Raw genomic sequence first — 22,794 nt, forward strand, 5'->3', positions numbered from 1 at the left:
CAGGCTGGTATAACACAATTTCTGAAGGCATGCATATTTATACACAAACAGGGCATGGGAATAAAGTGTTTGGTGCGACAGGTGATGTAAAGCAGTACACACACAAATTAATAGATAAGTAAAAAACAAATTATCAGTTCAAAGGACAGACCTCTGAATTTTATGGTCTCTTTGGTTAGTAATGTGATGATGCCTAAGTCTTGTAGAAGGACATAAATCCATGCGACAGATTTACCCCCCTCTGGAATGTGTCAAAAAGGGTTATGAGTTTATATTCACAAATTCTCCTGTCTCTCTTAGATTTGAAATTCCCCCTTAAACCGAGGATCTTCATGTCATTGATGATATTATGATTTTCATTGCAGAAGTATTTTGGTCATTCTATGCTCTGTAATTGTGTGACGGTGCGAGTTCATGCACATTCTTAGTTTCTGCCCTGTCTCTCCTATATAAAGGCCTCCCCGTACATTTGATACATATTATTAAATACACCACATTAGGTGTTCTGCAGGTGAAGGTACCTGGGATCTTGTAGTCCTGATTGGAGTTGGGGATCTTTATTCTGTCCATGGTCAGTATGTGCTGGCAGGTATTGCACTTTTTCTGTCCGCACGGAAATGTTCCTATTATAGTTGGAGGTGACAGTGGACTCCTATTGATCATATTCCTGAGGTTTGGTGGCTGTCTATAGCACAGGAGAGGGGGTCTGGAAATATGGATTTTAAACGATTGTCTTTTTGCAGTAGTGATTGTAGTTTGAGTGTGATACCTCTCAGCTTCTCCAGGTGGGGGTTATATGTGACGACCAGGGGCAACTGATTGTTTTCCTGTTTGGTATTGTATTTTACTAAATTCAATCTTGCTATTCTGGTGGCCCTGGCAATTTGGTTTTCAACTGTTCTTTGATGATAACCCTGCCCCAGGAATGTATTTTTGAGACCTCCAAGGTGTTTGTCCATATCTACAGGGTCTGAACATATGCGATGGTATCTGATAGCCTGGCTGTAGACAATGGAGTTCTTTATGTGTTTGTGATGAAACTATCCCATCTTAGGTAGGTTGGGTGGTCAATTGGCTTCCGATACAGCGATGTCTCAACTTTGTTGCTCTGTATCTTGATGACTGTGTCCAGGATGTTTATTTCAGTAAAGGAGCAATTGAGCGTCAGGTTGAGGGTGGGATGGAACTGATTGAAATGTTCATGGAAGGTTTTCAGCTGTTGTTCAGACCCAGTCCAAAGGATTAGGATATCGTCAATGAAGCGAAAGCTTGCAATCTGTCATCATTTTTGTTAGCCATTAAAAAGGTATCACCTACTGAAGACTCTCAGTCTTATATTTCATGTCCAGCACTGAGCCAACATTGCTCCTTTGTGGGTATACTTTAGAGAATTGAAGTCTATGAGACACTTTCACTCACGGCTACAGTTTGTATGGCAAGTGAGCAGCGTGGTTCTCCATATGTAAACGAGAGCTGCGTTGTCTCTGTACAGGTGACTTGGGGGGTCCCGGGTATCATACCTCCGCAGATCTGATATTGATGGCCTACCTTATGGATAGGCTATGTAAGGGAATTGCTAAGACAGCAATTCCCAGAACCGTTAAACCCTGGGAGGGGCACAAGAGACAGTGAGCCCTAAGCTGAAGCCCCCCGCTTTCCCTTCCTATTGCCAGGCCCTATCCTAGGTAATAGGCGACAACCACAAGGACAATCCCTCCCTGAATATGTGAAACACAAAACGCAGACAAGACGAACAACAACAAAGGGAGGTCAGCTAGCCAGGGTTCGGTAACAGGAGAGTGATGCAGTGCCAAATCGGAGTCAAGAGAATAGTCAATGAGAAAAGCCAAAGGTCAAGTATAATAGTATAAGCAAACAGGGACAGTAAGAGCAGGTATGCGCACGGCAATAACAAGCACTGGTGTGAATGGGAACCAAGGCTAAATAGGGAGGAAGAACCCACCCATGGAGTTACAGAAAGGCAGCTGTCAATCACAGGGCAAGGCCAGATTAACCACTTAATGGACAGAGGCAACCTTGGCAGAAGACGGGTGTGGTGCAAATCCAATTAAGGACTAGAGCCGTGTTCACACAGTGCAACTAAAAACTTTAAGCAGATTCTCAAACTGCACACACCTCCTGCGCCGCAGCACGCGAGCAGAGGGTGGTGCAGTGACCCGAACAGGCAGAGATGTTACAGTACCCCCCCTTTTATGAGGGGCCACCGGACCCTCACCAGACAAACCAGTTCTAGAGGGATTCTGAGTTTTCCCTGCCTTGTATTTTGGTTCTGCTTGAACCACAGACGCTTGAGAACCAGGCAAATATTTTTTATTCATCCGGCGTTTCTGATACCACCAGGTTTTAATACCGGAGGGGCGCTCCCAACTTTTAGTAGCTGAGACCTTCTCCACAGTGACACAATCTACAGAATGTAAAGCAATAGAGTGGGATGAGCACTGATCTCCCCACTTTACCAACTCCTTTTTACCCCAGTCCAAAATAGGGTTATGGAGCTTTAGCCAGGGGAACCCCAAAATAACATAAGCAGAGAGATTCTCCATAACAAAAAGGCTTATGACCTCTGAATGTGTAGAACCCACTTGCAAAGAGATCAAGGGGGTTTTAAACCTGACTTTACCCCAGGCCAGTGGAGTAGAATCCGCTCCAGTAACAGACATAGGTGTATCAAGTGGCAAAAGCTCAATGCCCAAAGATTCAACAACTGAATATTTAATAAAATTTGCTGCAGACCCAGAGTCAACTAGGGCCTTGCCAGAAACAGATCTGTCCCCAGAGGACAAAGACACAGATAACAACATCCTATTGTTATTCCCACCAAATACCTGGTTGCCTGAGTGGTTCTTCTGATTACCACTCAGGCACTGAAGTTTTTGCGCAGGTGACAAGGGTCTGATAGAGCAGTCTCGGATGACATGACCAGAGGAACCACAGTACAGGCACAGGTTATTCCTGAGACGATGCTCTCGTCGTGTCTTGGCGTCCATAGCTCCCAGTTGCATGGGTTCCTCACCAGAAGTGATGGGAGGAAAGGTAGGTTTTTCAGAGGAGAGAGAGGAAGAGACAGAAAACTCGGAGGCAACAGACCCTACTCTCTCTTTTAAATTTTCTCGGATCTTGCGGTCAATACGGACCGCCAAAGTCATGGCTTTCTCAAGCATCGGGGGATCTGGGTGACCAACCCAGAGCTCCTTAACACGGTCACACAAACCTTTTTTAAAGTGAGCCTTTAGAGCTGACTCACACCAACCTGCAGTTACACTGTACTTACGGAACTCTGCGCAATACTCCTCTGCAGAGCGTTTTCCCTGCCGCATGATGAGGAGTTGAGATTCCGCAAGCGCAATGTGGTCTGGCTCAGCATAGATAGAGCCCAGGGACTTAAAAATTTTTTCCACATCAGACCACTCATCAGCATCAGGAGGGAGTTTAAGGGCCCAAGCTTGTGGATCCCCCTGTAGCAGAGATATAACCACTCCCACCATTTGGGCCTGAGTCACATGTGGATTAATCCGAAAATACAAGCGACAAGACTCCCTGAACGTCTCAAATTTTTCACGGTCCCCTGAGAAACGATCCGGGAGTAACATCTTGACCTTGTAAGGTGCCAAAACAGCTGGGGATGATGCAGCAGCGTCAGTTAGGGTCTGAACCTGTTTAGCTAGCTCAGCTACCAGGCCGGTCAAACCTTCCAACTTGGCTGCAAAGCACTGAATAGGATCCATGCTGTCTGTAGGGAAGCAATGGATGTAGGTTTTTGGGCTTGTTATTATGTAAGGGAATTGCTAAGACAGCAATTCCCAGAACTGTTAAACCCTGGGAGGGGCACAAGAGACAGTGAGCCCTAAGCTGAAGCCCCCCGCTTTCCCTTCCTATTGCCAGGCCCTATCCTAGGTAATAGGCGACAACCACGAGGACAATCCCTCCCTGAATATGTGAAACACAAAACGCAGACAAGACGAACAACAACAAAGGGAGGTCAGCTAGCCAGGGTTCGGTAACAGGAGAGTGATGCAGTGCCAAATCGGAGTCAAGAGAATAGTCAATGAGAAAAGCCAAAGGTCAAGTATAATAGTATAAGCAAACAGGGACAGTAAGAGCAGGTATGCGCACGGCAATAACAAGCACTGGTGTGAATGGGAACCAAGGCTAAATAGGGAGGAAGAACCCGCCCATGGAGTTCACAGAAAGGCAGCTGTCAATCACAGGGCAAGGCCAGATTAACCACTTAATGGACAGAGGCAACCTTGGCAGAAGATGGGTGTGGTGCAAATCCAATTAAGGACTAGAGCCGTGTTCACACAGTGCAACTAAAAACTTTAAGCAGATTCTCAAACTGCACACGCCTCCTGCGCCGCAGCACGCGAGCAGAGGGTGGTGCAGTGACCCGAACAGGCAGAGATGTTACAGGCTATCTATATTAGACACTGGATAACCCCTTTAACAAACCTTAAAAAGCTGTTTTGGCATTAAACATAGCTGGGGTATAAGATGTTGTCCTGACTTCTTCTCACCAGCAGATATAGAAATTTACCTTGCTTCTTTTCAAGGTGGCTGACAACAGCTTACTCCCCTCTCACTATTGGGAAAGCATGCATGCTCAGTTGGGCATCAGGTTAGTACACTTGCATCACTTGGTTGATCTGAGCATGCATGTGTATGAGAAAGTCAAGTAAGTTATCTAAAGTATGTGGCCATCTTTACCGTTTCAAAGACAGATGACCGGGAGGTATAGCCATTGTATTATATGTCTTTTCACATTGTACAATACATACTGTAATCTAATCAGAGAAACTAAAAAGTAGTTCATCTGGTTCCAATATCAATCATCTATTGTGACCCATAATATGTGGCTGTGCTTACATTGTTATTCATAGTATATCACATTACAGTTTGGTTTCTGTATTTTATACATTACAGATCTGTGACTCTGAAGATCAGAATATTCCCACCAATGGCAGTTTGTCGTCTTCCTGCAGCAGTTTAAGTAGTCCCAGCAGTGAGTTAGACAAACCAAGACTCACCTACACCAGATCTATGGTCCTCTCACATTCACAAAGGCCAAAGGTAAACTTGGAAATTGTTACACTACAAAGGTTTATAGTTATTGACATTTTAGTTCACAATGTAGTAACATCTTATGGTTATGTACACTTTTGCATAGATAATTTTTTATTGTGGAGTTGTATGTATTTGGGGTAAAAAGTATTTTTCTAATGGGGTGTAATTAAAAATATTACTTTGTGTGACTTCTGCAGCGATCGTGTATACACTACTATACAAGTTATCGCCTGGTGCAGTTCCTTAAAGGGAATCGCCACCTCTCCCCTGTCATCAGCACATTACACTGATAGACAATATACCTTTGTATAATTGAAGTCTTAAATTAGTTGGTGCACTGGGGGTGGGGCCTCAGCTCTCTGGAGCGCTGCTCAAGTATGATGGATGATGTCAAAGCAGTGGAAGGATAAACTGTCCCTGCACGGAGAGGCGCAGGCAGGAGATGGTCATTTTCATATTGATATACAGGTGTATTATAAACTTTACAAGTATGGCCACTGTCCAATTTTATCTGAACAGCAAATGTACAGTAGCAAGAAGTAGGGGCACAGATGGAATAGCTGCAGGATCAGGGGACACACAGTTTGTTTGTAGTCTGTCACCATGGAGACACATGGGTCTATATAGGAACTGTAGACACAAATGGCAAGATGGTTTTTAGAACTATTTGCAGACCTGCAATTTTCTATTTTAGACAAAGTGAAGCAACTTGGTTGCAAAGGTGTACATATACCATAACCTCAAATGACTTTTTACTACTTCCTTATTCCATTCCAAATATTCTTGGTGTAATGTAAATGTATAAGTAGATATAGTACTATTCTGTATTTTTGCCAGACAAAAGCAATGTTTGGGTCAATGACTTACATTTTACTTTTTGTAGGTATATTTAATGTTTCTATTTTACATTGCTATAATAATTCATTATCTTACTGTTTAGTTATTGAATAGATTTCCAAGTATTTCAATGAACTGCTTCCTGTTTTTGCAGCGGAGTCACAGAAGGAACCTGTCCCATCACATGGTTGAAGATTTTAATAATGCAAACTTAAATGCAGATCTTACTAAGCTCACTCCAGTCACAGTTCTGGATGTTCCCCATGTAAGTCATAACACACATGTAATGAACAAGAAGTGCCAAAGAAAAAGGTGGATCAACATTGGTTATTAATATCCCATCACGCTCACTCTCCTTGCGTGTAGCCGTGATCTACCGTCCACCTGGCACACCCTACCCTTTTCTGGACCATTTTGCTTTTTGGCTTCCCCGCTTTCTATCCTGTGAGAATCCTATTCTCATCATGGGTGACTTTAACATCCCCATTAACACCCCTGCCTCCCCAGCTGCCTCACACTTTCTCTCAATAACCACTTCTTTTGGCCTTTCACAACTTTCCCCTTCCCCTACACACAAAGACAGCAATACAATTGATCTTGTCTTCCTCCAACTCCTTGCAGTTTCTGAATTTACTAACTCTTCTCTTCTGCTCTCTGATCATAACCTTCTGTCTCTCACCATCAGTGTTCTCTCCCCTTCACAGGACACACCTACCCATCATACATGTAGGAATTTACGTGCTATTGACACCCAGCACCATCTTCTCAATCTCCTGTCCCAATCTGGCCTCCAGTCACTATAATGAAACCCTTAAAAGTGCACTGCATGAGGTGGCTCCCCCTTCCACTCGAAAATTTAGACACAGGAGGCAGCAACTCTGGCACACACTGCAGATGTGTTTTCTTCAGGAGTGCTCTAGGTGTGCTGAACGTCTGTGGAGCAAATCATGTACACCGGCAGATTTCCTCCACTACAAATTTATGCTTAAAACATATAGTTCTGCGCTTTACCTCGCCAAAGAAGCCTATTTCACCGCTCTCACTTCTTCTCCCTCCTGTAACTCTAAAAGACGCTTTGAAACTTTTCGCTCCATACTCACACCCAAGGTGCAGACGCCATTCACAGTCCCTAGTGCATAGGACCGGCCATTTATTTCCATAAAAAAATGATTAGATCCTTCAGGAAATAACTGCCCAATCTCCAGGCGGCATTGATTCCTTCACCTACCATAGTATTAATCCACTCCCCTACAACACTTCATCCTGTTCATTCTAATTTTTTTAGCCTGTTACAGAAGAAGAAGTCTCCTGGCTCCTCTCTTCTTCTCGCTCTACAACCTGCAGTAATGACTCTTTCCCCTCACACCTTCTCCAGTCTCTGTCGCCTGCCGTCACTACTTACCTTACTAAAATATTTAACCTCCCCTCTGCTCTGGAATCTCTTCCTCCTGTTTCAAACATGCTGTCATAACCCCTCTGCTGAAGAAATCCTCTCTTGACCCATCCTATGCTGCTAACTATTAACCCATCTCTAACCTCCCCTTTCTCCCCAAAATCTTGGAAAGCTTGGTCTAGTCTTGATGATCTGCTATCTGTGACATCACCCTTGCACTACACCAGTGACTGTCTCACTGCTGTCTCTAATTTCATGTATTCTCTTGATGTGAAACTGAATTATTCAAAGACTAAACTACTGCTGTTTCCACCATCTAACAGACCTAACCCTAATATCTCCATTTCAGCTTCCGGCTTTACTGTAACTCCTAGGCAGTATGCCCGTTGTCTCAGGGTAATGGTTAACTTAGAACTTTCCTTCATCCCCCATATCCAATCACTCTCACACTCATGTCATCTCCACCTCAAGAACATCTCCAGAGTCCGCAATTTCCTTAGTACAGAAACATTAAAGACACTTATTGTCGCCCTGATTCACTCGTGCCTTGACTCCTTGTAACTCCCTTCTAATCGGTCTTCCCCTCACTAAACTCTCTCCTCTACAATGATTAGATGCCTTTTTAGACCAGAATAGCATTGATGGTTATGGAGATGTATGGACTCTCATGATGTTTCCCTTTCCATGGTTGAACTTGATGAACATATGTCTTTTTTCAACCATAATAACTATGTAACAATTGGGGTTGAGCCGATCTTGAGATTTCAAGATCGATTTTAAAATCCAATTTCCGATCATTTTCCAGCCGATCTCGATCGTGAAATTTGCTCAATCGCCGATCGGAATCCGATCTTTTCCGATCCCGATCTTCAACCCTAGTCAATGCTTTTCTATGGGAAAAGTCACTTTTAGGGTTGAGCCGATCTTGAGATAACCTCCAATCTCGATCCCACCGGAAAAGATCAGGTCGGAATTCCGATCGCGATCGTGAAATTTACTCAATCGCCGATCGGAATCCGATCTTTTCCGATCCCGATCGCTCAACCCTAGTAACAATCTATTCTGAATGCAGCGGCCAGGCTCATCTATCAGTCTAAACACCACAGCGATGCCTCCGGTCTGTGCCAGTCACTGTATTGACTACTTATTCGAAACAGAATACCACTTATCACCCTCATCCACAAGGCTCGCCATAATGCTGCACCTCCCTAACATTTCCTCCCTCATCTCTGTCTATCGCCCAACCCGTGCTCTCCGTTCAGTCAATGACCTAAAACTAACATGCTCTATTATCAGAACCTCCCACTCCCATATCCAAGACTTTTCTGAGTTGCACCACTTCTCTGGAATGCTCTACCCGGAACAACCAGATTAACTTCAAATTTTTACAGCTTCAAAGAAATCCTGAAGACACATCTTTTCACACAGGCCTATCACAATTACTAATCTAATCCCTTCCGCAGTTAGAAACTAACTAAAACTAACCCGAAACTAACCCTCCTTTGTTCATGTTCCCACATTACTCCACAGGATATGATTCTGTATCGGACTGTAACTTTATATTTCCAGGCACCATCTGCACAATGAAGGACACTGACTGGGGGCGGCTTATATAGAGTAATTTATGTGCGTAATGAAAATAACCTTTATCACAGAAATGGTTGGACCACTGTATAAGCAATGCTACCTCCTATGCCGCCCCTGCTACCTCTTGTGTCACCCCCTCTACCTCATAGATTGTAAGCTCTTGCGGGCAGGGCCCTCAGTCCCATTGTGTAAATTGACTATTACTATGAAATGTCTCACATTGTCTGTACTTAAACTCTTTAACATTAAGTGCTGCGTAATATGTTTGTATAAATAAAATGTATTATTATTATTATTATTATTATTATTATTATGTATAACATGCTTCTGTACCTCCATATGTCTCTGAATCCAACAGATAAACATTGTGGCTAAATTATATTCCATATATACAGAATTATTCTCCCTTAAAGTATTGCTTCTAGAGGAGAGTATGTCCAAACTATTTACGCTAGGTTCACACTAGCGTTCACCTGTCCATTCTCAGCTTTCCTTCTTCTGCATGCAAGAAGACGGAAACCACAGACCGGGTCCGGCCGTGAGCGGCAGTGAGCATTTTATGCTCTCCGCCGCGAAACCGTTTTTTTTTAAACCGGACACAGAGTACTGCATGTCCGACTCTGTGTCCGGATTTAAAAAAACGGTTTTGCAGCGGAGAGCCTAAAACGCTCACCGCCGCTCACGGCCGGACAGCCTTCAAACCCATTGAAATGAATGGGTTTGAAACAGTCCTGCAGGTTTCCGTCTCCTGCCTCTGTTTTGTGCAGGAAACGGAAACCTGCATAACGGAGACCGGGCGCAGATGTGAACGAGCCCTTACAGGGGTGCAACATGTGTTGTGGTATGTGTCCCCTTGGTCTTTATTTTCCTTGAATGCTATGTTTCTCAGTTCATCCCTTTCCCCTGTATATGTGTATATATGGTGGTATTGCCTGAGCCATGGAGTATTTGAGGTGGTTTAGACATGGCTATTGTTTGTTACAAGTAGACTTATTATTACAGTTTATAGGGTCTTATGTACAGACAGAAGGGGACACTTTTATTATGAGTATATTGATCTTTTTGTATGTATTTTATTACTAAGGATGATATATTGTTTTGCTAACATACAGTCCTATGAAAAAGTTTGGGCACCCCTATTAATCTTAATCATTTTTAGTTCTAAATATTTTGGTGTTTATAACAGCCATTTCAGTTTGATATATCTAATAACTGATGGACACAGTAATATTTCAGGATTGAAATGAGGTTTATTGTACTAACAGAAAATGTGCAATATGCATTAAACCAAAATTTGACCGGTGCAAAAGTATGGGCACCTCAACAGAAAAGTGACATTAATATTTAGTAGATCTTCCTTTTGCAAAGATAACAGCCTCTAGTCGCTTCATGTAGCTTTTAATCAGTTCCTGGATCCTGGATGAAGGTATTTTGGACCATTCCTCTTTACGAAACAATTCAAGTTCAGTTCAGTTTGATGGTGGCCGAGCATGTACAGCCCGCTCTCAAATCATCCCACAGATGTTCAATGATATTCAGGTCTGGGGACTGGGATGGCCATTCCAGAACATTGTAATTGTTCCTCTGCATGAATGCCTGAGTCGATTTGGAGCGGTGTTTTGGATCATTGTCTTGCTGAAATATCCATCCCCGGCGTAACTTCAACTTCGTCACTGATTCTTGAACATTATTCTCAAGAATCTGCTGATACTGAGTGGAATCCATGCGACCCTCAACTTTAACAAGATTCCCGGTGCCGGCATTGGCCACACAGCCCCAAAGCATGATGGAACCTCCACCAAATTTTACAGTGGGTAGCAAGTGTTTTTCTTGGAATGCTGTTTTTTTGGACGCCATGCATAATGCCTTTTTGTATGACCAAACAACTCAATCTTTGTTTCATCAGTCCACAGGACCTTCATCCAAAATGAAGCTGGCTTGTCCAAATGTGCTTTTGCATACCTCAGGCGACTCTGTTTGTGGCGTACGTGCAGAAACGGCTTCTTTCTCATCACTCTCCCATACAGCTTCTCCTTGTGCAAAGTGCGCTGTATAGTTGACCGATGCACAGTGACACCATCTGCAGCAAGATGATGCTGCAGCTCTTTGGAGGTGGTCTGTGGATTGTCCTTGACTGTTCTCACCATTCTTCTTCTCTGCCTTTCTGATATTTTTCTTGGCCTGCCACTTCTGGGCTTAACAAGAACTGTCCCTGTGGTCTTCCATTTCCTTACTATGTTCCTCACAGTGGAAACTGACAGGTTAAATCTCTGAGACAACTTTTTGTATCCTTCCCCTGAACAACTATGTTGAACAATCTTTGTTTTCAGATCATTTGAGAGTTGTTTTGAGTAGCCCATGATGCCACTCTTCAGAGGAGATTCAAATAGGAGAACAACTTGCAATTGGCCACCTTAAATACCTTTTCTTATGATTGGATACATCTGGCTATGAAGTTCAAAGCTCAGTGAGGTTACAAAACCAATTTTGTGCTTCAGTAAGTCAGTAAAAAGTAGTTAGGAGTATTCAAATCAATAAAATGATAAGGGTGCCCATACTTTTGCACCGGTCAAATTTTGGTTTAATGCATATTGCACATTTTCTGTTAGTACAATAAACCTCATTTCAATCCTGAAATATTACTGTGTCCATCAGTTATTAGATATATCAAACTGAAATGGCTGTTGCAAACATCAAAATATTTAGAACAAAAAATGATTAAGATTAATAGGGGTGCCCAAACTTTTTCATAGGACTGTATACAGTATTAGTAGGTGGTTCTTATCCTACCATTTTGGATAAGTAACTCCTATGTAGATTTGTGTCTCCATAGATACAGATTAAAATCTAACCTTTTTGTATATGAGTAAGGCATCTAGAAAAATAAAACCTGCTGTGTCCCTGTGACTTCATCTGAAATAGGTCAGAGCTACAGGAAACTTAGACCTTGCTTCCTTGCAGTGGGATATTTCTGCTGCTGAGATGACCCGGAATCTTTCATAATATCTCCTTGATATTGTGGTGCGCAAAAATTCTGAGCTAGCTTTGGCATACTTAACCCTTTAGCAATGAGTAAAATCTTGAAAAAATGTGGCCAAACTGAGTTAACATAACCAAAAACATAAAAATTGTTGTCAATGATTTTACGGTTAAAGAAGACCATTCAGCAGCTCCAACTCTTTGCATCTTTCAATATTCTTTCTTTAGCCCCTACTGTCTCAAGATCATCATTGCTGTTAGTTTCAGTCCCCAGTATGATAATTAGTTCCTATACTGTCAGGTGGGCAGTCCCTGTCATTTTAATGTATCCCAGGATCGCCCACCTGGCAGTAGAGAGCATAACTGTGCTGAAACTGACAGCAATGTTAGCGCGGAAGAGTGAGGGTTAGAGAAAATTTAGAATGTTCTAGAATGGATATATATATATATATATATATATATATATATATATATATATATATATATATATATATCAGCACCACAGGGGGTCATCATATATATTAGCAAGTGTGCTCGTATTGGGCAATGAGAACAATTGCCCACATAAGCCCTTTAAGAGCTTATACATTAAATTATAGTGTATTGAGTATTCTTATACTGTGTATCTAGCAGATGTTTTTTCAAGTCTTTTTTTCAGGTTTGTTTTTGCCTTTTTCGATTAAAGTGCTATTGGATATATGAATATAGTGCTTTGTATTCAATCCATGTATTATATATGAAATATTTTAGGATATATATTCTGTTTAGGATCCCTGATTGTAATACAGTGATATGGTCTTGTTTCCATTATAGGACTATGTTAGTTGTAGATACTCTGTACTTTCTATGGTTCACAGAAAGTACACGTGGGTTATACAAAGGAGCTTTTCATGGAGGAATGTTAGATACTCAAACTTAATACTTTTCATTTTTGGCTAGTTTTACATCATTTGACTCACTTTATTGAATATTGCCTGTTTGATGCATAAGAGAGGTACCCCATATACAGAAAACAGGCACTTGGGAAGAGGGACCTGTGCAGGTTGCACCAAATATGCCTGTATGATGGGATTTTTTCTCCTACACTTATACATCAATGGTACTAATAAAAGAGAACTACAAAATGTCAACTCAACTTTTAATACTATGTTAGATATGGTTTAGTAAAAAGAACTCATTTCACTTTATTACATTAAAGGGTTTATCTGGGGAGTCAGAACTGTCAGTATATTCATTGCAGAAGATGAGACCAACTAATATAGATGCTGTTCCTTCATTGTGCCGATTAGGAGCCTTACATAGCTCTCCCTGGTGTTAGAAGGCTTTTAGTTCCGTTCACCTGATGACACTTCGACTCTGGATCACTTTTGCTGACCTTGCTCTTCTCCTCTTGCTCGTCCTCGGAGTATGGCATGGTTAGACGTATGACCATCATTAGAGGAGCTAAACTAGATGTCTTCTGGCCAGAGGCGTAACATGAAGCTTCTGGGCCCCAATGCAAAGTCTGTGCCTGACCTTCCAGCTATAATGTATCCTTTATAATACTGGTCTCTTGATATAGGAAAGAGATACCTTATGGACCCCCTATGGCTCCAGTGCCCAGGTACAACTCCAGCCACTTAAGTTATGCCTAACTATAATGTATTGCTTATAGCACTGATCTCTTCACATAAATAAGAGACGAGCAATGCCAGGGTCGAGCATTGCCACCCTGTGCACTTCTCAAGTTATGACCCTGCTTCTGGTCCTGAGGTAGCCCTACTGAAAGCTCCTATGCCGCACAAAAGGGGAGCAACTTCTTATATTAGTATGTTTCACCTTCTGTAGCAGTAAATATACTTCCTGGCTCCCGAGATAACCCCTTTAACCAACTCCCTCTATGGAGCCCAATGACTGGAAGCTTCAAGTTGTTCACATTTTAGGTTTTAACAAAAGCACAGAGTTGTCTTATACAGCCGTACAGCCATGTCGTGTTTTGTAGCTATAACTTGTCTTCCCTGTCATATACTTGTTCTTCTACAGGAGGTGGAGAAGGCAGGCCAGTTAAATAAGACGAAGATAGCTGAAGGTGGAAGGAAGCTGAAGTAAGTTAAATATTACACAATACACTTTACCATACAGTCATATACTGAATAAACTGAGTTTTTCGATCATCAGTTTCCTGGTTGCTCTGTTTATATTGGCCATAAATACCTGTCATGAGAACACAATGTTATATAGAAAGTTTGTGACCTTAAGTATTTGGTAAAAACAAAACTCAAAAATGAAACTTCAGTGTAGTTGAAAGAATTAACTATTTTTCCCAAGAAACAACGGAACAAATTCTGCAACAAAAAAAGCTGTGTTTCTGCAACGTGGGGCCTCAGCCTAAGCCTTCTGAAATGCCTTTAAATACCAGTATTACTCGCCTTTTAACATTTTTGGTCTTGCTGTTTTAGCTTACATCTACACTTTCCAACGCATTTTGGTCACTCTGCTTCTGCATCTTCTTAAAACGAAACTGTTCACTGGCTGTGATGTCACAAATTCCTTCCGCTAAAGTCGCTGATTGGCCTAAGTGGTCACATGATTGCTGAGGCCAATCAGCGGCCTCAGGAAGAAACCCATGAAGTCACAGGTAGTGACATCACAGGCCCTTTACTGAGGCCGCTGATTGACCTCAGCGGTCACATGTGGCTGGGATTTCCGCCACACGTCAGCATGGGGCCGAGAAGACAGGACCGTTCCCCCGGCCTATTTAAAATTTAAACAGGTTGTCCATTTTTGCCTGAACAACCCCTTTAAGGAAATGGCTGAAATTTCAGGTTGAATGTCTGAAGTCTTTGTTTCTTTTTAGCTTAGGGAGCGTTCACACTACCATTGGTGTCCGACAGCTAGTGTCCGCTCCTAGTGTCCGTTCAAAATCTCACACGGACATTAGGAGCGGACACTAGCTGTGTCCGTGACAGTTTTCATTCATTTAAATGGCAATCGAGTGCGTTCTTTTGCACTCCGTGCCTGTCCTTAACTGTGTGAGATTTTGAACGGACACTAGGAGCGGACACTACCTGTCGGACAATGACGGTAGTGTGAACGCTCCCTTAGCAATAAGTTTAAAAAATGTTAGAAAACTTTTTTATTTTCTTTATTTACTTCTGGTTTTCATTTCAGGAAGAACTGGACTACGTCTTTAGTAGTTTTGACAGGAAACAGCCTAGTGTTTTATAAGGACCCAAAAGTACAGGCTCCATCTGGTTGGGTAAGTTGTATGACTTATACAATAGGTAATAGTGAACCTGTCAGCAGCGTAAAGAGAGTCTGCCAGGCCTAATCCAATAATACTGTCAAGTAGGGGCATTTCATTTGGGTACAAACATAACTTTATAACCACAAACTAATGAAGCACTGTAATATTTTTTTATAGATATGTAAATTTGCCTGTAAGTGCACTGGGGGCGGGACCTGATTTAGAATATTTGCCTACAGCCAGCTGTACAGCTGAAGCCCTTGCAGCTGTTGCTAAGCACATTTGCCCTCCGTGTACTTACATGTTGATTTGCATAAACATAAAAATAACAACGTGGGGCCTTAGCCTTAAGCTTTTGTTAGTCTGTTATGTCTGTACATGTACCTAATGAGTACAAAAGTGCTAAGGGGGCTTTCACACTACCGTTGGTGACCGTCAGTAGCGTCTGTAGCTATTGTCCGTTACAAGATTTTAGCAACGGAAGCTGAATCATCAGTAGTCCATTAAAATTTCGATTAATTTCAGTGGGATTTTATGTTGTGTTCGTTTACACCCAAGTCAGTTTTTTCCAGTGGACAAAAAAAAAATCCTACATACAGGACTTTTCTGTCCGTTAGAAAAAAATGGACAGCAAGTGTCTATCATTTTTTTTAACATGGAAGTATATGAGCAACAGACTTATAGCGGTTAGTAACTGATAGCCATCAGTCACTGTCTGTTTGTGTCCGTTATGATAGGTGTCTTTTTTTTTTTTTTTTAAACAGAAACCTTCATAACGGAATCCAACAGTAGTGTGAACTCTTCCTAAGAATATACTATATTATTGTTATTATTAGGGTAAGTTCACACAGGGCTTTTTGGACCAGAACCTGAAGTGGAGGCCGCCTCAGGTTCCGGTCCAAAAGCAGGGTAGCCGCGACTGAAAGCCAGTGCACTGCACCAGCATCCAGCCGTGCACTCCGCTCGGGATTAGGTCCAATAAATGGGCCTAGTTCGGAGGAGGGAGTGTCTACAGGCCGAATCATGAGGCGACTCGGCCTGAAGAATGAGCATCTCGCTTCTTTTTGCCTGGAGCCGAAAGAAACAGCTCCCGTAAAAAAACTCCTGAGTGGCTCCCATTGATTTCAATGGGAGCCATCTTTTTGGTCAGGATTTTGAGGCGGATACGGCCTCAAAATCCTGACCAAAAATCTGTGTGAACTTACCCTTACTGTGAGTGTCTACCCTTGGCTTTTTGTCATTTGGCTTGGTTTAATTTTCAGATTTCTTCCAATACACAAAAAGGGAGAGATCTGCCAATCCAGCCCAGCAGGGAGAAGCCTTGGGGAGCCCCCAGTGGACACTTACCCACGTCTTGCTCTTTCTTTTAAAAACTTATCATACCTTGCAAACCAGTATTTTTGGCGCAGGCACACAGGCTCACATCTGAAACTTGACTTGATAGTTTGAAACCAGCCTAAAACCCTCTCAGATCTGGTCATTAAATGGATCCCATAGTCAGATTTTACATGTTTAAAGTCATGGCATAGAGCTGCAGGGCATCAAAGCATCGTCTGTGCTATGCCAGTGTTAAAATTTCCTCGTAAACCAGACCCTCACCAGACCCTCACATTACCTGCAGAGTGGATAGGATTCTGGTTAATCCCATTATTATTATTATTGTTTATTTATATAGCACCATTAATTCCATGGTGCTTTACAATTGCAGACAAAAAATCTGCAGCATGTCAATTATACCTAAGGAAACCTTGTGAAAAATTCTGCGGAAAAAACTGCAATGTGTTCCACAGTATTTTTTTTGGCTGCGGCTCGCTGTCTTGGGGCCTTATCCAGTTTGAAAGAAAAATAAAGTTTACTAGCAGTGTATATTGGATATACAAAGTTACTGGGCACTGTAAATGTTGGGTTCCTCCTTGTTTGACATCCCCCCAGGATGTTACCAGGCTGATGAAGGGACCTGAGCAGTCCCGAACGCTTGCAATCTGTCATAATTTTTTATTAGTCATTAAAAAAGGTATCAACGACTGAGGACTCTCAATCTTTACTGTTCATCCTCCCGGGTAGTCATTTCAACACTTGCTGCATTAAAATCACAATCTAGGGAAGGGGTCAGTCAAGGAGAAATGGCCATAGTAATAGTCATGACTCTGCATGGCACCCATAACACCTCAATAACTTTGCTATTTTTTATTTTTTTTTTTAAATCAGTGTACCATCTGCAAAGAACAAATGCTGACTTTAAGCTCCACAGCACCATGCCATTATCTGCAACACAAAAAACAGACGACAGATTCCTTTTAAGGGGTTATGTGTGCTATAATGTATGAGTTATATTTCTAATTGTGAGCTTCATTAAATTATTTATTTAATGAGTTATTGCAACTTACCTATTTATAAGTATTTTATTATTTTAGAAACCTTCAAATAGTAAGCCTGAGAGCAGCATGGACCTCCGAGGCGCCTACATAGACTGGCCTCAAGACATGTCTAGCAAAAAGAATGTAATTCACGTAAGTAACCAGAAACAGTATCCACTCTTAGGATTGTTATGTGATAAGAATAGGCCATTAAAGACAGTCTATCTGGTCCAACATTGTCTACTATAACTTGTGAATTAACTCCAAATTGGATCATCTCTAAGGAATCTTATTGATGCTCAGGGGTGTAACTTGAGACTCCTGTGTTCCTAATAGCCCTGTGCAAAATCTATAACTTTCCATGTGCCATATATAATGATAGTGGCTTCTTACGTGGCAGGAGACCTTGGACTCCCCCAGGTACTGGCCCTCAGATGTGACTGCTACATTTGCACCCTTAGAGCTATTCATGTAAAAGATAGTTGCAAAAATATCTTACATCATGAAAACATGATAATTCACCCATGTACCTGCCAGTGGAAGTTTTCTAAACCATATATATTCTGAGATTGAAATATTTGTGGCCAGATACTACAAGGTATCATAGTTCTGTAGAATTAGTCTGGTCACCGATTGGTTCCTGTCACCTGGGGTAACCACAAAATCCATTTTTTTGGAGACCAGTTTCTTAGACAAAGGTTGGAAACTAAAAAAAAAAAAAAAAATACAAGAAAATCACAATGTATAATGTCCGATATGTCTTTTGAGGTCACTGTTTAGTCCTGATCATAAAAGAGTTTGTCGACATTTTATCCCTTTTTCTAAAATGGTCCCAAGAAAAAGCAAATGATAGAATGGCAGAAATGAGATTTTATCTGTGGGAGAACCCAGCCGTATAGCGCCACCACAGGGTAAATAAAGAATTACACAGGTCCTCCAGAGCTGAGATTATCATTGTAGTCACTCTCAGTTCTGGATAATGGACAAACAGGGAACAGTTATCTATTAACTAATAATCTCAAAGGCAATTGTCCGAGATGTCCAAACCATATAACTCCTTTCAAGTAAAACTATTTGTATTTCAAAAACAGAAAATAACTGTCTTGGCATATTTATTAACTATGGATAACTTTTAGTACCTAGCACACATACAGTAATGGATTTTGCCAGGCATGCATCCTGGCCACTCTGCTTAATAGAGTACTCTCCTGTCTCTTGAGTGTTTGGTGGTCATGCACTACAGGAATTGATCTGTATTTCTTTCCATAAACTGGCTTTAACCCAACGTCATGATCTGTGCCCTCTGCAGCTCCGCATGGTAACGGGCAATGAGTTTCTTCTGCAGTCTGACAAGGAGGGTGTTGTCCAGGAGTGGTATGATGCCCTGCAGAGAGTCATTGAGAGACTGGTGAGTTACTGGCATATAGCATCTGCATTTATTAAATTGCATTGTCTAATAGTTCTGGTATATATGTAGATAAGCAATCTATATAGAGAATACGGCTGTTGTCTGACATTAGCAGCCATCACTATCCTACCTGATCAATGAGATTATTGACTCTCTATAGCCAGTGATGTCTATTATATCGAAGTGATGTGAAGTAATCCTAGAATTTAACTTTATTTTTTATAAAAAGCTAAACTGTAACTATACAGTGCTGTATACATTATACGATGTCCATGTGACGTTAGCCTGAACTGTAATGATACAGTGCTGCATACATTATACGATGTCCATGTGAACTTAGTCTGAACTGTAATAATATACTCCATGATCCATTTTATGTGTAATAATTCATAATTTAGTAAGTATTATATTAGTTACCTATAGGGAGCTTTTAGGGTATGTTCACATGGAGTTTTTTGTAGGCGGATTTTGTCGCAGAATCCACCTCAAAATTCACCTGAAAGAACGCCTCCCATTGATTTCACTGGGCGTCAGTAGCAGTTGTTTCTCTCTAGCGGATTTTTTTCTGCTAGCAGAAAAAAAGAGCGACATGATCTATCTTCAGGTGGAATCAACCTTGAAAAACCCATTGAAGTCATTTTTCAAATTGCTAGCTTTTTTTTCATGGTTTTTGCAAACACTGTTTCAAAAACTGCTACCGATTCTTTAAAGAGAAGTTTCCAGGTCCATACAGTGTGCTGGAGCAAAGAAAAGTGACGAAAAAAGCATCAAAAACACGTAAAAAAAGTGACAAAAAACGCATCATGTAATAAAACGTGTCAAAAAAACGCTTCCTAATTCCTGAAGCAGATTTTTTCAGCTTGCAAAAAACTCCTTCTGAACATACCCTAAGGGCTAGTTCAGACGTGGGGCACCCGCGCGGGTTTGGACACAGAGAGAGATGCAGCGAGTCGCGTCTCTCTCTGGTCAAAACCCGCCTGCCACGACCATCGCAGTCGCGGCTTTCCCCTCCTATGTCGGCTCAAATGAATGAGCCAACATAGGAGGGTGCTGCCGCTAGGCGGAAGCCGCGGGCCAGCGCGCCACGGCTTCTGCCTGAAGAAAGGACATGTCGCTTCTTTTCTCCGCTAGCAGCAGCCCGCCGCTAGTGGAAAAAAGAAGCCCGGCGGTCTGCATAGACCACCATTGTAAAGGGGCGGATTTTGAAGCGAAATCCGCTGTCAAAATCCGCCCCTTTGTTCATGTGTGAACGAGCCCTAAGACTGAGTTCAGATGGGGTTTTTTGGTCAGGATTTGGAATCTGCTCAAGAATCCGCCTCCCATTGAAAGAGCCGGAACAAACTGCTTGCGGAAAAAAGAAGCGACATGCTCTTTCTTCATTCATTTGGGCCAAATCCAGAGTGGAATGCCGCGACTAGATGCCGGTGCACTGCACCGGCATCCAGTTGTGGCTAGCCGTTTTTTGGTCCGGAATCTGAGGCGGCCTCCGTGTCAAATTCCGGACCAAAAAAACTCCTTCTGAACCTGGCCTAAGAAAGTCTCAATAACACATATCTGAGCATACTTAGTCATGTTTAATATCTATGCTAGCATTTTGAATTTGTTGTTTTTATGAAACCCTTGAGGCCTTTTATGCCAACATGACTGAATGTATTGGAGAAGTAGGAGAGAGACTTCAGAATAACTCCATAGGAGTGTTGATGAATATAGTGTATATCACAGCACACAATGCATACATGTTTCTGAACGTATGTAACTTTTAAATGCCTGTCATCATTCATGTTTCTCTAGCCCCCACCATACCTGAGCAATCAATGCAGTTAGATTAGGGTTATCTACTGTCAAGTGGGTGGTCTCAGGCAGGAACAGGAAGGGGGCGAGAATCAGAGCTCTCTGTCACTATCTGTTCAGAGTATTACAATGTAAGAATTCACAATCACGCACCATTGTCTACTCTGACCAAACACCACCTAAGAGCTAGACAAAAAAATTCCAACTACAGCAGAATAGGTGGATGGTGTCTATCAAAGGATGCAAAAAACAAGTGAATTAGGCCCTAGTGGAAAACCATGTCTTTCAGAAAATGCTATACCTATATTAGTGCAAGATTACAGGGGTTTTCCAGGGTAAATAATTGCTACAACTACAACTGTTACATGGGGGTCCCGAGTGTCAGAACCCCATGAATCTCTCATCATTCCATCATACAATTCTTCTCAGTAATAGACTTAGTATGCTATATGTTGTGGATTTTACCTACTTGTGGGTTTCTCAAATAGAAGGTTGATGACGTGTGATCTAAGTAATTTTTCTTGATGTAGGAACGAGAAAATCCATTGGAGGAGATCATTTTGAGGAGAGCAGGAAGTATGGAGGTTCTGGATGGGAGCGGTGGTGAAGAGGAAAGCCCTTCAAAGACTAAAGATAACCGGAAGTTTTCATGTATGCTGTATAGATAAATATTTTATTGCAGATGTAATTTATGTGCGTCTAAGCTGCCCATATACATGAGATAATGATCGGCCATAATGCAGCCCATCACTCATTCATGGGAGTTGTCATACAAACAATCCTGTCAGCAATATAGAAGACTAAACTGATACTGTAGGGGGGCAGTTTTTAAAAAAAACTCAATCACTATTAGAGATGAGTGAGTAGTATTCGATCAAGTATGTATATAGAAGACTAAACTGATACTGTAGGGGGGCAGTTTTTAAAAAAACTCAATCACTATTAGAGATGAGTGAGTAGTATTCGATCAAATACTACGGTATTCAAAATATTCGTACTCAATCGAATACTACTAGCTATTTGCAGTAAATATTCGATTCAGAACCAGCGTTGATTAGCCGAATGTATAGCACTGTATAGCATTTGGCAAATCAACGCTGGTACTGCAACAGGTTCATCCTTGCTAGTCAGGAGAGCTGGCAGCTTGCTGTTACGAGTGAGCTTACTTTTTCTCATAGGAATGAATTGACCAGCATTGATTGGCCAGTGTACAGCATTCGGCTTATCAACGCTGGTTCTGCCGGAGGCTCGTCTGTGAGGAGGCGGAGTCTAAGATCTGACCACAGCAGTCTCCATTGTGGTCCGATCTTAGACCCCGCCTCCTCACAGACGAGCCTCTGGCAGGACCAGCGTTGATTGGCCGAATGCTGTACACTGGCCAATCAACACTGGTCAATTCATTCCTATGAGAAAAAGTCAGCTCGCTTGTAACAGCAAGCAGCCAGCTCTCCCGGCTAGTAAGGCCGAGCCTGCTGCAGAACCAGCGTTGATTTGCCGCAGGCTCATCTTTGCTAGCCGGGAGAGCTGGCAGCTTGCTGTTATGAGGGAGCTGACTTTCTTTCTCATAGGAATGAATTGACCAGCGTTGATTGGCCAGTGTACAGCATTCGGCCAATCAACGCTGGTCCTGCCAGAGGCTCATCTGTGAGGAGGCGGAGTCTAAAATCGGACCACAATGGAGACTGCTGTGGTCCGATCTTAAACTCCGTCTCTTCACAGACGAGCCTCCAGCAGGACCAGAGTTGATTGGCTGAATGCTGTACACTGGCCAATCAACGCTGGCCAAGAAATTGGAATACCAGGAGGAAATCCACGCAAACTCCTTGCAGATGTCGTTCTTGGTCAGTTTCAAACCTAGAACTTTCTTTCTTTCTTTTTCTTTTCTTTCTTTTGGTAGAGTTGGAAGGGACCTCAAGGACCATCGGGTCCAACCCCCTGCGAGTGCAGGTTTTCCTAAATCATCCCAGCTATATGTTTATCCAGATTCCGCTTGAAGATTTCCATTGATGGAGCGCCCACCACCTCCCGTGGCAGCCTATTCCACTCTCTCACTACCCTCACTGTCAGAAAGTTTTTCCTAATGTCTAATCTGTATCTCTTTCCCTTTAGTTTCATCCCATTGCTTCTTGTACTT

The 22,794-nt window shown here is 42.1% G+C and overlaps 1 protein-coding gene across 1 annotated transcript in view; it reads left to right on the forward strand.

Annotated features, from left to right (window-relative positions):
• ARHGAP9 (Rho GTPase activating protein 9) overlaps nucleotides 1–22,794 on the forward strand; it is an 86,051-nt gene that overhangs the window by 42,900 nt on the left and 20,357 nt on the right. The window contains exons 6-12 of the mRNA XM_075265759.1: nucleotides 4,942–5,088; nucleotides 6,074–6,184; nucleotides 13,901–13,962; nucleotides 15,029–15,116; nucleotides 17,519–17,614; nucleotides 18,771–18,869; nucleotides 21,191–21,311. Coding sequence (XP_075121860.1) covers nucleotides 4,942–5,088; nucleotides 6,074–6,184; nucleotides 13,901–13,962; nucleotides 15,029–15,116; nucleotides 17,519–17,614; nucleotides 18,771–18,869; nucleotides 21,191–21,311 — 724 coding nt within the window. The remainder of the gene's footprint in view (nucleotides 1–4,941; nucleotides 5,089–6,073; nucleotides 6,185–13,900; nucleotides 13,963–15,028; nucleotides 15,117–17,518; nucleotides 17,615–18,770; nucleotides 18,870–21,190; nucleotides 21,312–22,794) is intronic.

Source organism: Leptodactylus fuscus, chromosome 2 (assembly GCF_031893055.1).
Source record: "Leptodactylus fuscus isolate aLepFus1 chromosome 2, aLepFus1.hap2, whole genome shotgun sequence".
In the NCBI taxonomy this organism is placed as follows: Eukaryota; Metazoa; Chordata; class Amphibia; order Anura; family Leptodactylidae; genus Leptodactylus; species Leptodactylus fuscus.